Here is a 16,485-nt window from a genome sequence, read left to right on the forward strand (position 1 = left end):
AGGACGACGACCATCGTCACCACACATGGACTTTTTTTGGACTCAAATTAAGTGGACTCAATTTATCTCATCTCTGTTCTTTCACTATATATATACACATAAAAATAATAATAAACAATATGCTCTTGGATATTTGGATACCTTGTTTTAGGCCTACAAGGCAGTTCTTAACTACATGCAAATAATTGAACGACAGATATTGCCTAAATTAGTTTGCAATTAACCATTTTCTTAACATAAAACCATCTTTTACTAGTCAACTAATTTGCAATTCTAATTTAGATTTGATTTTACTCATAAACCCGAATGGAATCTAACAAAATACACATACAATTCAAGAATATAACAAATTGTTGTATGTTAATCATAATCCACAAAAACATATTGATAACTAAAACATAACATGAAAACAAAAGGCAAAAACAGACCACAACCGTCTGGGTGACATAAAATAATACTATTATTAACATGCGTACCGACTACCAGAAAGGTTCTCACTACAAAAACAAAGACAACAGGTACAACAGGTGGATATGGGGAGAAGCAAGCACTTATCCTAAACTTGCAGGCCAAACAATATACTGTTCCAATTTCCATGTGACAAGGGACGCATCCATGTGACAAGGGACGCAGTGAGATAACAGAGAGTCTACTTGGCCCACGCAACTGCATCAACCTCAGTTTGGGCCGATTTATACAGTTCCAGTCTCTTGGCCAAGTCCATGCGCCTCTGCATTATTGCTGGATCCTCGTCCAACAATTTAGCCAACTGCTTTCCCTGTAAGCAGAATTTCAGTATCACCATCATCAGATTGACAGACCAAGGTTATATACACACTTTCTAGAAGAAACATACTTATGTGAACCTGACCCTCACCTCCTTTGCACCCAACTCAGTGAAGAAATGGTCAAGTAGGCTACGTTTAGCCTCACGAACTTGACAAAAAACAACAGATTTTGGGATGGAATGTCTTAGAGTTCCAACCACCATATGGATATAAGATAGCACATTTGATCCTGCATTGGTAAGAGAAAACAAAAGCAAGTTGTAAGTATGTTTTAGATGCAGGTGCATTGAGATGTATGTCATTATGTGTGGTTCGTCACTTACCAATTCGACGAAGATAAGAATCATTATATCTATCGAAAATCGAGTGTGTCGGATTTCCACCCTTTTCAATATCTTGGGGAAGCTTCCGGAAAAAATCAACAGTCAAATAACTGCATTCCATGTCAACTAGCTGTATAGTGGCTCTCTTGCTTTCAGTTCTCATCTTATCTAATGAGTCACAAGCTGCGTTCATTACTTCAGCTCTGAGGGAAGGGTATTGCTTCAACTCCTGGATATGATTAGATTGGTGTGAGATAAACACAACCTTCAACGAAGGTGGTATGATACTTTGCAGATATAACACTTGGGTTGTCCTCAAGGTAAAACCACAATGACACGAACAAGATAGTGAAATAAGAAGTAACTTACAAAGATCATATTTTTGACTATGTTTTCTTTTTGGGTAATCATGGGAGTCATACTCGCTTTGCGATGATATTTTTGACTACTTTTTTCTTTTTGGGTAATCATGGGAGCCCAGAGTCAAAGCAGGTGAGCCTTTGTGGCCACTAGGGTATCTTTTTTTAAGTAACCAGGAATTCAACTTGATCTTTGACAATTTTACGAATAGTATAAAGCTATAAATGACATTCAGGTTCCCTATAAATGACATTCAGATTTCCCTCAAGTTAACAATTGAGCATTTAGTGGAAGAAAGAAAGTGAACAGCAAGAAAGTTTTTCTTGACTAATGAAATTATTAAGAGTACTGACACAGGCGCATATTTGATAAAATATGAAACTTTGATTGATTTTGTCACGTGTTATCTTTATTATTAAGCCCCGTCTTGTAGGTTTATCTTTTAGGCATATCAATCAATTTCTGATTAAAAAATAAAACAAAGTACAAATAAGTAACAATAGACGTATAGAAGGTACTTTCCAAAAAAAAGACGTATAGAAGGATGTTCACTGGAAACGCAATGTCATATGAACTAGCAATACCAAAATATATGGAAGGACAAAGTTAAACGCAGTCATAGTTGTCAAAAGAGAAGGCGAACTTAAAGCGCAAAGACCACAATTGGGGCGAAGGCGAGAGGCGCAAAAAAAGGGCGGGCCCGGATAAAAAGCACACTAAAGTAAAAACAAACTAAATGCCATTCAAATTACTAAATACCATCTAAATAACCCACAACAAATGATAATGAAGAAAATTTCATTTATAGAAAACTGAGTTTAAGAAAAATAGAAGAAAACTTGCTTGGAAGTTGAATGGAGAATATCATATGTTGATGAAGGATGATCCGATGATATTAATGATATATTCTGATTCATTTTAATATTTGTAACAAAGATACTCCTCGCATATCCCCAAAATATACGTGAATATCTTTTTTCCCTAACATGCATTAAAATCTCTCATTGGAATACTAATCGGTTACATAGAAAATTGTGAGATGCCACCTAATATGTGTGTGGGCCTGGGCCTAGGGTTTCAGGCGGCCTAGGTGGGCCTCGCCCTTGCCTTGCGCCTAGGCGTCCGCCTTTGACAACACTGAATGTATTAATAAAATTTACTGGTGACTTAAAATGAAATATATTCAAGTTACATTAGATAATGAGAAGAGGTATAAAACTGACCGCAGTCTCATTAATCGACTTGTGTACCAGATCCTTCAGTATACCATGAACCTGAAGCCAATAATAGAAAGAATTCAATCATTGGGTGGTCAGACAAATGTCATACTTCATTTCAGAACCAAAACCTTCTATAAGGTATTTCCTTGCAAAAAAAGAGGACCACAAAAAACAATTCATACTTTAAACTATAAAAGGGACCCAATGAGGTAAAGTCATAATCTGCAATAAGGAAAACAAGAGTATATATACAATACCAACCCTTCCATACATGCAGGTTACTCAACGGAGTTTGGTATCTGAGCTTATTTAAGTAGATCATCCAGAAATCATAAGAATAAAGTATCTAAACAAAAATTCAAAGTAACACATTCCAGAAAACTCATTAAAACTTGGATGCTTACCGCATCTACAGCTGCTTCAGCAGGACCTTTGATAGTAATTAAGGTAGATTCAATAAGACGTCGATATCCTTGTTCAGGGGCTATTAAATGAGGCTGATATCCATCAGCTTCTGTAATTAGTTTTCTCACATTATCCATCGAAAGTTGCTTGTCAAATTGCAAACGTTTCAAGGCAGCAGGAAGTTGATTATCAAAGATGCTATACACTTTGTCACCACCTGGACGTCTGTAAAGCATAAAGGTCACCAGAATAAGATACTACAATAACAGAAAATGCTTTAAGTACTCGAGAAATAGTAATAAACTCATTCTGATACATACATGCCATCAAGATGTTCTTTGAACGTTTGATCAAACGCGCGACATATTTCCATAATCATGTACAACTTTCCCTGCAGAGCAGAAAAAAGGGGGGTGTTATAAAGTTAACACAATACACATAAGATCAAAATACGGGGGAAAAGGAGGTATCCTCAAAAGATTTTAAGATCTATATAGACATCAAATCACATAAAAAAAAAAGAGCTATCATCCAGATTTCAAGCCACAGATAAGCATCATCTGACTAATACTTTAGAGTCAAAAAAACATAATTAGCCAAACGAGAAGTATACATATATAAGAATATGCTTACTCCGGCATCAGTAGCAATGGGCTTCCCAAGACGACTCAACTCTGTTTCAAGTTCAATAATTGTTTTGTTGATGAGAGATTGAAGACCCGGAATCCGCGACTTAATGACTGTTTCCAGATGCTGAAACGATTCATCATGTGGTAAAGCACATTAGAAATATTTATAATATAAACACCTGCAGCTCCAAACCAACATACAAATGGAAAGATCCATGGCATTTATAATATATAGGCACATGATTGTGATCCTGACTATGACAAAGATAAAGGTTACCTTGGATAGCACTTTCCCTAGATGCTCCGAGCCCATTTTGCTAGCAAGATGCTTGTACTCTGGAGTGTTGGCAAAGTACTCCCGCTCCCTCCTCCGAGCAGCAATCATGTCAACACTTTTGTTAATATCAGCTTGAGAGCGGTTCACAACGCCAATCCAAGGAAACTTCAGCTTATATGATTTCCCTTCCAGCATCTGCAATGATAAATAAAAACGCCTCAAAAAGAAAACAAGGTCGAAGGCGTTTATTTGTTGCAACTGCAATAAAATGCAAACATGTTGATGCTAATGTGTCATGGGCATCCTAACATGAGCATGTGAGCTAGCATTACATATGACCAGAACAAAGGACCACCCGTAAATCAGAAAGCTTGTAGTCACCAATCCTATGAATAGCACGTAAGAACACACAAAAATAGAGCGGGAAAGTAGAGTGCTTAATATTCAAAAGTCAAAGATGGCCAGTCAAAATGAAGTAGGTGTTTAGTTTATAGTCCGGCAGTCGGTTTGGGTTTGTAAATTCATTAGGCTTACATTTAGGTCAGAAGCAAATTATATAGAGATTAGAATGCCACATTGCAGCATTATTGCATTTGACACTATAACAAAGTTACGAGAGCACTGAAATATGAAGTATCCGCTGCTATTAGTGTATTAGACCAAGACTATATCGGTGATAATATAGGAGCTAGTCTGAAATACTGTCTTTATAAACCACTCCTATTGTAACCCTAATTACATTATTCTAATACAATACAATATTCAATGGTTTATTGGTTTATATTGGTATCAAAGCTAGAGAACAATCATCATGAACAAGGCCGGCTGCCGCCGATCCTCCCAACCCTAACAAGTTTTTTTATGTGCTTTATGTTTCTTCTTCTTTACAGCCTTTCTTTGTGATTTTGTTTATACCTTTCTAATCAAGGATCAGATCTGAGCCACCATCTTCTTTACACCTCAACAACAGAACTACCCTCAACAACACAAACCCTAAACCACCGCCACACTACAACCCCAAAACTGGCCTTTTTTTCTAACTACTGCCGCCATACAAAAGAAACACCGCTCACAACAGCGGTTTACTTTTCCTTTTCTGGCACAAATACAAGCCGGGGACGGAAACGGGGGAGTAAAGGTGTTCAACAGTGGTTCACTTTTCCTTTTCTGCCACCCTACAAACGCAAATCTGGCCTAATTTTCTAACTACAGCCGCCAAACAAAGGCGGCACCGCTCACAACAGCGGTTTACTTTTCCTTTTCCGGCACTAATACAAACTGGGAATGGAAACGGGGGAGTAAAGGTGTTCAACGACATGAATCTCAAGACATCACCCTTTAAAAACAAGGAATTTAGTGTTTGAAGAACAGAAGTTGAAGATGAAGACATTGCTTTTAGATCGGTTTTTTTGATGTTTATTTTTATTTATTGTTCTTATCTTTTTATGTATCAAGCTAGAATCGCTCCCGCGCTTAGCTTGCGGGGAAATATTAGAGCACTAGACTAAGACTATATTTTTGATAATATAGGGACTAGACTGAAATATTGTGGTCTATATAAACCACTCCTATTGTAACCCTAATCAGATTATTCTAATACAATACAATATTTGATAGTTTGTTTACTGCTATAACAAAATTTGTAACCAAAACCCAGCTTACATCAACTGCATCAGTACCCTTGTCCATAAGATCAATCTTCGTCAAAACCCCAAAAGTCCTCTCACCTGTATCAAATTCAGTCACATATACACAGGTAGTAAGAAACAACTTTAAATGGAAGATTTCACAAATTGAACTTACAGATAAGTATTTATACTCTTATGAATATATGTATGAAAGGTTAGTCACATATACACAGGAACTTGGGCATGGATTTAGGGTAAGCCAAATGAAACATTGAAGCAGAGTATGAAAACTAATATCACATAAACGACCTCCATTTCCATATGTAGACTATGAGATGCAAAGCTCACATAAAACCTAACAAACTCAAGCCGTCTACAGCTTTAGAATCAACTATCTACCCTGTTTTGCTAGGTTACTTTGCTAGAATATCGTTATTCTAATTGCCCCACTTATGTGTCTTTGCTTTTGAAAAATGTGCAAATAAGCTCACACTTCACCCTGTCTAAACAACTCCAAGACGGCACTTTACTTGCCATGTTAACCTTTCCATGTGGCGTCCATGCTCCACTAAATATAAGTACTATCAATTCAAAAGTGACTGCATCATTGTACACACAAACTGATGTGCATCAGCGGCCATATCAAAAATTTAAAGACAACATTTCCCACGTCATTATTTCCCGGCGTTCATAAATTAACTGTTTTTTTTTTATCTATGACCAAGACTAATCACAACAACGACATAAAAACAGAACATGTGCCTCTTGAGAACCCACTTTCTTACTTAACAATCACTGTGTTATTGCAGTGACATTACCTCTTGAAAAAAGACCTAACTCAAATAATTAAAATCAACACATAAAGGTTTCATGAGATCAACAGTTTAGTAGTTTACAAACCTTGTGGATCTACCTCCCGAGCAATTTTGATAGCATCAGATGTAGCAAGATCCTGGTTGGCAGGAGAAACTGCCAGAATAATGCAATTAGGCTGCAAGGAAGAAGATAGATATCAATATAGGATGATCGCAAGAAACAAAGTCCAAGTGCCATATGCTGTTAGTATAAGATAAACTATTTTGAAACTAAAATATTCCTTTTAACTTAAACAAGTCCCCAACCATCACTGTGCGGGAAATGTGGAGAAATAAATCATTAAAAAAAACTCAAGTGGAAGAACATTACCTTCTCAATGTAGGACCGCACCATGTTTTCAATGTCTTGCACAATGCTCTCAGATTGACCCTCTACAAAGATCAATATAGGTGTTAGAGAAGCTATTGAAAGCAGAAGTTGTCTAAAAGTGCATGAGTTAATAATGCTAAACTCACCAACAGCTACTTTTGTCAGACCAGGAAGATCGATCAGGGTCAAGTTCACAACTGTCAACACGATACATCAGCAGATGAACTTTTGTATTAGAAAGAAGAGCTGCAGAAAACTAGCATTTTAATGGAAAAAGTAATTCGCTGAAGACAACTATATATTGCCTGCTGCATTGATTTAGAGTGCTTAAACTTGTCACAGCAAAAATCCCATGTAATGGGAATCTGAGGCCGGGGACTCAACTTCTTTACAGCAAAAAATATATATGCAATGTTTGAGTTTCCTTATTTTGAGAACCATTTTTTTGTAAGAACCATGAGAACTCTTAAATAATATATTTGTTCACATGTTTTTTTAAGTAATATAAAAATGTGTGGTATAAAAGAAACTTTTTTAAGAAACCTTCAACGTAGCCTTTTGTGAGTTTGTGAATGAATTTGTTCACGTTTTTTGTTCACATGTGACAAACGGCTATATATAAGGTTTTAAAAAAAAATCTTCTACAACATATATTTTTATAACGTTACACATGTGAATGAAAAAAAAAAAAAACATGTGATCTAATATGAAATTTAGGAGCTCTCACAGTTCTTACGAAAAAATGGGTTCTCAAAATAAGGGTCCCCTGCAATGTTTTAGTTATTTTGAGAAGAGAAAGTTTCTGTGACACGTAGCCATACAAAGAAGTAACAAAAAAGGAGCATAGCACCATGGAACAGTCCTAAAGTAACACTGGTGCAGAAGGTTTGGAATACCAACATATATATATATATATTATAAAACTATGTTTCTCAAAGGCACAGTTATAAAAACAAAGAAGTAGGACCAATTGTTATCTTGGTCCACCCATCTGTGTTTCATTCATGTGCTAAAGATGGTATAGAACATCATCATGATCATCGTAAGCCACAATACGGTTGCCTCTTATACGATGGTTTTGAAATATAATGAAAAAATTACATGCCTAGTTGTATCATTTAAGGACTTTTTGTCAAACCTCTAAAGTTAGTTATAAGGAGGGGGGGGGGGGGGGGGGGGGGGGGGGGGGGCAATAATAGTGATGAATTGGGAGGAAAAAAAAGGTGATGGAAAGGGTGGGTGGGTGTCTGACTGACCATTAGGAGAATAAATGCTGAGATAAATGGGAACAGATGAAATCTGTTTGGTGCGACCAGTCTCGCGATCAGTTTCATCAGCAATTTCTTTGCGAACAGCAGCTGGGGGAAAGAAAGAAAGAAAAGGAAGGAATTAGCAATTTATTTGAATTGTGTTTGTTTGTTAATATGGGGGAGGGAGAGAAGAATAGATACCGAAATCAGTAAATCTCTTTCTGGGCTGGTGAGCAAACTCGGCATATTCTCTACCTTCATCAATTCTGTGAAGCTGTAGAACAAGAGGGCGACGAGTAACAATACCTGCAGATGATGAAAGAGGATGGATGATGACTTTATACGCACTTGCAGCAAAAGGATGATATGTATATATATTATTACCAGATCCACGAGGCAAAAAATCCTTGCCAACAACGCTCTCCAGCACAGATGACTTTCCAGAGCTCTATTTATTTATAGTATATTATTACAAAAATCATCATCAATATATACTAATATTATATAAGTTTATTATTATAGATAGATCTAAGGAAAGCAGAGTTAGATCTAGGGATGCAAGTAAGGATTTTGACCTGACCGCCGACGACGGCGATGGTGGGAAGGGCATCCCAAAGCGTAGGAAGAGAAGAACCTTCACCGAAATCGCCAAGTGCTGTACATGCCCTCTGTAATTTGTTCACCAGATTTATTAAATTCTCCATTCCTTCTTCTACGATTTGATGATGATGATGAAGATCTGGTGAGTATTCAAACTCCGTCCAGTCAAATCAAATACGGACTATATTACCTGCTTTATCTATTTTAGATTTTAGATTAGAAAAGGGAATAAACAATTGAACTAGTAAACCTCTCTCAACAACGGAAAAATGTGAAGATAATATACGAAATTTTGAATTTCTTACATGATTATTGTCTCGCGTGACAAAAAATAAAAAAAAATTGTAAAATAACGATTATTAATCCAAAATTGTTTTATTATAAATTCTTTTAGAATTAGACAATTTTAATGATAACTTAATGCAAAAATTAACATTAACAAATAATAATTAAACCAGGTGACATTTTCAAAAATACATAATAATTATAAACGCTATGTAAAAACTTTTAAAACATCACCATCTTTTATCTATACTATCTAATACTATTTTATAAAGCATTTTGTCCTTTTTTTAATCTCAATTAATGATTTGATATACCTAATCTACCTTTTTTTTATTCACTAATTTACACATCTCTACCTAATATACCTATAACACCTTTAAATCTCAACCACTCATTTTTTTCTATCTCCTCCATAAATCATTTTATTCCTTTAATTCATTCAAAATCTTTTATCTCAAAAACCGTATATCGATAAATTATAAAAATTGTATTGGTGTTCTTAAAATTTCATGTTCTTTCATCAGAGATGTCATTCGATATACTTTCGACGAATTTTTAAATCCGAAGGCGTAGCCTGTACGGCTAAGGCATTTAACTATCATACTCTATGACTTGACCTATCACCTCCAACATCTCATCGCCGCAACGTGCGGGCACTATTGCTCGTATTATAAAGCAGATTCTTTCTGTTTAACATTTTAAGTTTCAACATTTACTTTCTCAAAATCAATTCTAGATTACCAAACATCTTTTTTCTCTCTCCTCAAATCTCAACCAATCATCTTTTTTTTCTCTCCTTCATAAATTATTTATTCCTCTAATTCATTCAAAATCGTTTATCTCACGAACCGTACATCGATAAATTATAAAAATTATATGGGTGTTCTTAAAATTTCATGTTCTTGCATTATAGATGTCATTCGATATACTTTTGACGAATTTTTAAATTCGAAGGCAGAGCCCGTACGGGCGGTAGATCATTCTATCGCCGCCGCCATTACATCACCATTACCGCCGTAACGCGCAGGTACCGTTCTCGTATTTATATACATATATCTATACAATAAAAATGATATAATCGTAACAAGTAAAAGTAAGATTTACAGTCACCTTATTTAAGTTGCTTTTCAAGAAACAAAAAAAAAAAATTTAATTTGCTTTTCAAAAATCTTCATTTTGTATTGTGTAACTTTTTTTTTTCCAACAAGTACTTTGGGTATGTTTGACACTCTTTAAGTCGGAATTGCGGCTGGGAGATTGGAGCTAGATCTTGAAAATGATGCTAATAACCCTTTTTACTCAAGCTTTTATTTTAAAAACCTTTCAAAGCTTTTAGCAATTTAATAACCGAATAATATAACATTATGATTCTTTCGTTGGTTATAAAGGTATACCAACTCAACTCAATAAATCGAAGTAAAAATGAAGCTCATGTTGGTGTTTATAATGAACCAACTAGCAAAAATGATTTGACAAAAATGAGAAATACCAACTGACAGCCCAAGCTCTTTTCTTTTTTTTTTTCTCTTTTTTTTTTCTTTTTCTGTTTTTCAATTCTTTTATTCTTTTTATTCATTTTTTGTGAGCTACTTTTACTCTGACTAATTGGTATTCTCTGAAAAACATTGAAACAGTGACAATTCATTTAATAAAATGCTAAGATGAATAATCTAGACTCGATCCAATATCATGACGAAATCGAACTACCCCCATTAGATGAGAATATCCCAACCCGACATAACAAAATCAAACCCAAACCATCCACTAGCAAAGGCAACCAATGACCCACCAGGACTTCGACTATCGGTATGGCTAAGAAAGGTGTATATTTAGGTGGATTTAATAACAAAGAACAGGCTAATGACAACATATTTTCTATTGTTTCTTGCACTAAAAGTGAGTGCATCATAAAGGTTTAAACGGGTGGTTCACTAACAAGTGTAGTTAGCTACCAAGCACATTACAAAACATGCACATTGATATCGCCTATTTTATACATATTTATTTTACGCGATATCATTTATTTTATGGTTGATTAAAATTATTTTTATGAACTTTGATGCTTAATTTATTATTTTTCTTAAATTGTAGGTTCAAATGATTAAACATCACAAAAGAGGATCAAATGGTGAAGATTCAAGAGATTTTATTAAAAGAAATAAAGGAGCAGCTCAATTTGAATTAGTACGTGGGCATTAACCCATAATTTTGCATCAACACATTTTAAATGGGCTTAGCCCTTGTCTTGTGCGAGCAACAGCATCCCAAAAGTGGGGCTGACCCTTGTTTCGTGTAAGTTAAACCCGGAAGAAGAATAGAGAGAGGCGGTCACGTGGGATTCAAGATATCAATCTTATATATATATATTACATTAGTCGCAGAACAGAAGAGAAGATATCTAGCTAACGAATTACTAGGGAATTGAGGAGGTCGGTAGAATTAATTCGTAGGGGTGTCGGTCGAGTTTTGAGGAGCCGCAAAAGACATAGACTTATTGCTTTTGCTTTCGTGACAAGAAGCAGCCGTACACTTTCGATCGCTGGTTCATTCTCTTCCCTTTTATTACTTCACTATTATTATTAGTTTACTTGTTTGTAAGACTATATTATCATACGGTATTAATATGATTTCTTTTCTAGCTGATATTGTGTTTATCTGTCTTAATATGAGTTGCTAAATAATTTATCATCTATTAGATGAAGTGATACAATAAATATGGTTGCATGATTTTATGAATTCAAGTTGATGGTTAAACGTTTTGGTGAGATCTTAATGTTTTGAGTTCTTGTGCTCTTATCTATTGATTTGTTGATAATGTATGAATGATTTAGAGGTATCTAAGTTTAGGAGTACATTATTGTAGTTGATTGGGTACAATTAATAGGTGTTGACTTGTGGTAACAAGACAATAATGTTGTACCACGTTAGTGTGACCATCACTGATGATGTATCATTCCTGATATGATAATTGACGATAACTGAAATCCCTATGTCTAGGTAAATATATGATGGGCGTATTTACTCTTAGAGACGTAGTATAGGGTTTCCCATTAGGTGATTGTAACTAAGAGGACTAATGATACACACATTAAACACCAGAAGGGTTGAATGTGTAATTACTCTCATTATAAATAGAGAGTAATTAACCCTAAGTTAAGGTTAATCACACACACATAATCCCACACAAATTCGTGTGTTTACTCCTCTCTAATTCGTGCATCATGTTCCAGCTGAATTTATCATCCCATTATTACTCAATCACCTTGTTATGGGAACCCAAAATCAAAAGCAATTATGCTTTATGTTCTTACAGGTTCCATAGGACGATTGGGGATGTTTCATCACTCGAATCGAATCATGTTTATTCCAACATGTGGTATCAAAGCCTCGTTACGAGCTATAAGTCAAGATTTGGTTCGAATTTGATGAATTTCGCGATCTTAAAAAACTGAAGAAGACGAACTTCGTGCTGACGTCACACGAACTTCTTGCTGACGTCATCACGGACTAAAGCCACAGGACGAAATTCGTTAGCTAACACTTGCTCTTTTAAAATGTGTTGTGCCCTCAGGTCTAACAATAGTGAGCATGTAGATGTGAGAAGATGTGAGACATGGGTAGATGATTTTGAAGCTGGCTGTAGTTTACCCATAGAGGCTGTTCGCATTAGACATTCATTTATGTTTAGATATTTATGATTTGTATTTACTATAATGTCGGTTGTTTAATGTTGGGAAACTAATGGGTTTCCATTTAGACTTGTTTTGATGATTTGGCTAGTAACACCATTTTATGAATAAACCAAACAGATTTTGATGGTTTGGACTATTATAGTTTAATTCCGCTTTCTTTTAACGCCGTTAGGCGAAATTTTTGGAAATCCATATTTTTAAACGACGGGTGTTACAATAAATTACCTGGAGATGGCGAAAGAAAAATTAGGGTAGAGCGGTTGAAGCAATTGGGGAAACGATCGGATCAAGATTCGCAGGTAAATATGAGGTATTTCCCCTTACTATTTTAATTTTTCATTTTTGACCCTCGAGATTTTTTTAGTTTTACAAAATAGCCAGTCGCTGCCTCTTTCCTTAGACTAAGGGGCTTGATGATATACCCATACGGATCTCCAGCTCCGTATCCGAAGCAGAAGCAGAATACGAAGCCACCTTCGTACAGGTAATAAGTATATATGTCCGTAATGGAGCTTAGCCGCCGATCAACACGATTATCTCGGAGCTCAAGGTAGCAAAAACCCAGCTCCCAGGAAGTATACAAGATCGGACCTCTTCCTCAAGATTATTCTATTAAACTATATTAAGCTCCGATATACTCGGACACAATTTAGTAACAAGATTACCACAAATCTCCTCAAGAAGGAAACAAGATATTCACAAAGGAGGAAGAGATTTACCCTAATTCTCTTACCCTCATCTCCAAGTCATCTACCCTCTATATAAATAGAGGAAGAGCCATACGGCAGGGACACACATCACCACAGATAAACTCATATTCATAGTTTATTCGACCTCCGAATAAAACCTAAACAAATCCACAAAAACCCTAAGTCTAACATACGGCTTTGGATCAACAAATCATAGGCGTATAGCGGCCTCCGACCCTCTGACCGTATGGGAATCGCCGATAAAACACCAACAACCCCACGCATACCTCTGGTTGAGCCATAGTGCGATTATTTGATCAAACAGAGAGTATGTAGGTCACTTTTAGATTGGGCGGATATTGGTGAAAGCCAACTCATTGGGCCCGAAATTATCATTGAAACAACAAAGGTGATCTCGCAAATCAAGGGGAAGTTGAGGGTAGCCCGGGAACGACAATTGAAGTATGCTAATGTGAGGTAGGCGATCTCGTCTTGTTAAAGTGTCCCCATGGAAAAGAATGGTTCATTTTGTGAAACGTGGCAAGTTGGGGCCAAGGTATATTGGCCCATTCAAGATCTTGGAGCGTATTGGCTCGATTGCTTATCGTTTGGAGCTCCCTAAAAAATTGAGTGGAGTTCATAATGTATTTCATGTTTGTAACCTTTGGAAGTGTTTGGTGAATAAAACACTTCATGTGCCTCTTGAAGAAATTCGGGTAGACAAAACTTTAAAGTTTATAGAAGAACCGACAGAGATACTTGATCATCAAATTAAGAAGTTAAAGAATACTCGATACTCGATCGTCAAGGTGAGATGGCGAGCTAGGCGCAGACCTGTGGTTTGTACGTTTTAGCAAGGGGGTCCCTATTCAAGAATCATTGCAATGGGGGTCCCTATTTTGAGAATTTTTTGCAACATTGGTCCAATTTTGACGGATCTGTTAAAGGTGACCATTAAGTGTGCACGTGTACAGCACGTGCAGGGGTATTTATGTACTTTTTCCTCCACAAGGACCCATATTGCTAAAATGGAAAAACCATAGGGACTAATCTTGCAACTAACTTTTTTTTATTATATAATAAAAAAACTATTGGACTAACCACTTGTTAAATATTTAAAAATAAGTTAACTTAAAAATTTAATTTACATGTATCATAATTAAAGTTATAAAACAAAAAATATGGAACTAAAAAACTTTTAATTATTAATTATATTAATAGTTGTAGAAAAGTTTTATAAACTTACAATTGTTAAAAAATCAATCACTAATACAATTGTTAACAAATCAATCACTAAATAATTCCTTTTAACTTTTCCATAAAAGAGTAAATCTTATTAAATAACTAACTTAAATAAAATTTTTAACACTTTTTAGCTTTGCAAGATTATTTATTGTTAAATTTCTAAAAACATATTTCCACTAAAAATTCTAAAACTTATAAATACTTCAATATATGATAAACTTCAATTCCCATAATAACTTATATCCACTTCCTAATAATATATCGAACATTTTGTTTTTTAAGGCAATCATATTACTAGTTTGCTTTTTCTTATATTTGTAAATTAGAATTTATAAGGTTTTTTTTTTAATTTTCATCTACTTAATAATTTATTGTATTTCAAAAAATGTTGTTGACTTTTTGTGCATTTGACTCGAGAATAGATAACTAAAACACCATATATGACATTTATATTATTAGAACATATTTTTTTTTCGTGTTAATAAATATTCAATTCCTAACATACACTCTTTTATTCATTTAAGCTTATATAATAACAAAAGTGTATATATAAATCAGTTTTCTAAAATAAAAGTATTTATGTAAGGTATATCTTTATTATAAAAATTTTAAAGTGCATAAATTTAATATTAAAGACCTAACAAGAAGATAATTATATGTTATAATCTTTTGAATTAAATCAAAAAAGTATTAAGACATTAGTTGCAAGATTGGTCCCTTTAGTTTGTACATTTTACCAATGGGGTCCCTTTGGGGTGAAAAGTACAAAAATACCCCCACACGTGCACACTTGACGGTCACATTTAACGGATCCGTCAAATTTGGACCAATTTTGCAAAAAATTCTCAAAATAGGGACCCCCATTGCAACGATTCTCGAATAGGGACCCCCTTGCTAAAACGTACAAACCACATGGACCAATCTTGCAATTAACTCTTTGAATTTTCAAAGTCTTTCTTTGTAAACTTTGACCTTAATATTTTGATTTGTGTAATATAATATTTGATGGAAACTATACCAATAAAAAATACATTTAAAATTCAATCATTTCATATAACTTTTATCAAATCTATATCATACTATATTATAAAGCAAATCTACTTTTAATTTTCAACATTAAACTTAAATTTCAATATTGATTTTAAGTTTCAACAATGTACACATTCAAATGCATGATATCATACATCATAGTCACATTACATTAATAACTTCCAATACTCACCGGTGCCACCACCACCACCACCAATCTTCGCCGCCACTACCGCCGCCACGCCACCACAACCCATCACCGCTACCATTACATCACCACCGCCGCCGCCACCTCCATTACTGCCGCAACACATAGGTACCTTTTTCTCGTATTATATTAACACAAATTAAAATATTTGAAGTCAATGTTTTTAAAGAAAGACTTTAAAATTTTAAAATAAAACACATTTAGTGAGTATCATATAGAGATTTTTATCTGCCTATATTAAGAGCCAAAATGGGCCCGAGAGACAAAGAAAAGCCCAACAAAAAACATCAAAAAGTGCTGTGGTGTTAAAAACGAAAATAAAAATAGGAGTAGTGGGCTGGGCTGGGCTGGGCAGGGAATGGGTTGAACACTTGAACTTGTGGCGGAGAATGAGGAGGAAGGGGGAAATAATTAAATAAAAAGAAAAAGGGAAATGGGGAATGAATTTATACCACACAAGGCGTTGGTTGGTGTTATGTAAATTCACTGTTATGTGTATGTATGTGGCTTTGGTAATAGAAAAAAGAAAAGTGCAAGGTTAGGTTCCATTAAAATAGGGCCACGTGTGATCCCCTTGGATGGATTCCAGCCTCAAATTAAATTTATATATTTAATTATTTTGTTGTCGAAATAATAGTGGCTGAGATTTGTCCTGAAAAAACAAAAAACTCT

At 35.0% G+C, this 16,485-nt stretch overlaps 1 protein-coding gene across 1 annotated transcript; it reads right to left on the minus strand.

Moving 5' to 3' along the window:
- Positions 1–307: 307 nt before the first annotated feature.
- Positions 308–8,930, minus strand: LOC122599084 (phragmoplastin DRP1A). The gene is made up of 16 exons (XM_043771542.1): positions 8,641–8,930; positions 8,450–8,513; positions 8,267–8,371; positions 8,072–8,173; positions 6,962–7,012; positions 6,816–6,877; positions 6,531–6,621; positions 5,665–5,729; positions 4,003–4,197; positions 3,730–3,849; positions 3,417–3,487; positions 3,096–3,321; positions 2,695–2,745; positions 1,112–1,340; positions 878–1,017; positions 308–778 (listed from the first exon to the last, which is right to left on the minus strand). Exons 1-16 carry the CDS (start codon positions 8,767–8,769, stop codon positions 650–652), a joined length of 1,830 nt encoding a protein of 609 aa, XP_043627477.1. The 5' UTR covers positions 8,770–8,930; the 3' UTR covers positions 308–649.
- Positions 8,931–16,485: the final 7,555 nt, after the last annotated feature.

Source organism: Erigeron canadensis, chromosome 5, assembly GCF_010389155.1.
Source record: "Erigeron canadensis isolate Cc75 chromosome 5, C_canadensis_v1, whole genome shotgun sequence".
NCBI lineage: Eukaryota > Viridiplantae > Streptophyta > Magnoliopsida > Asterales > Asteraceae > Erigeron > Erigeron canadensis.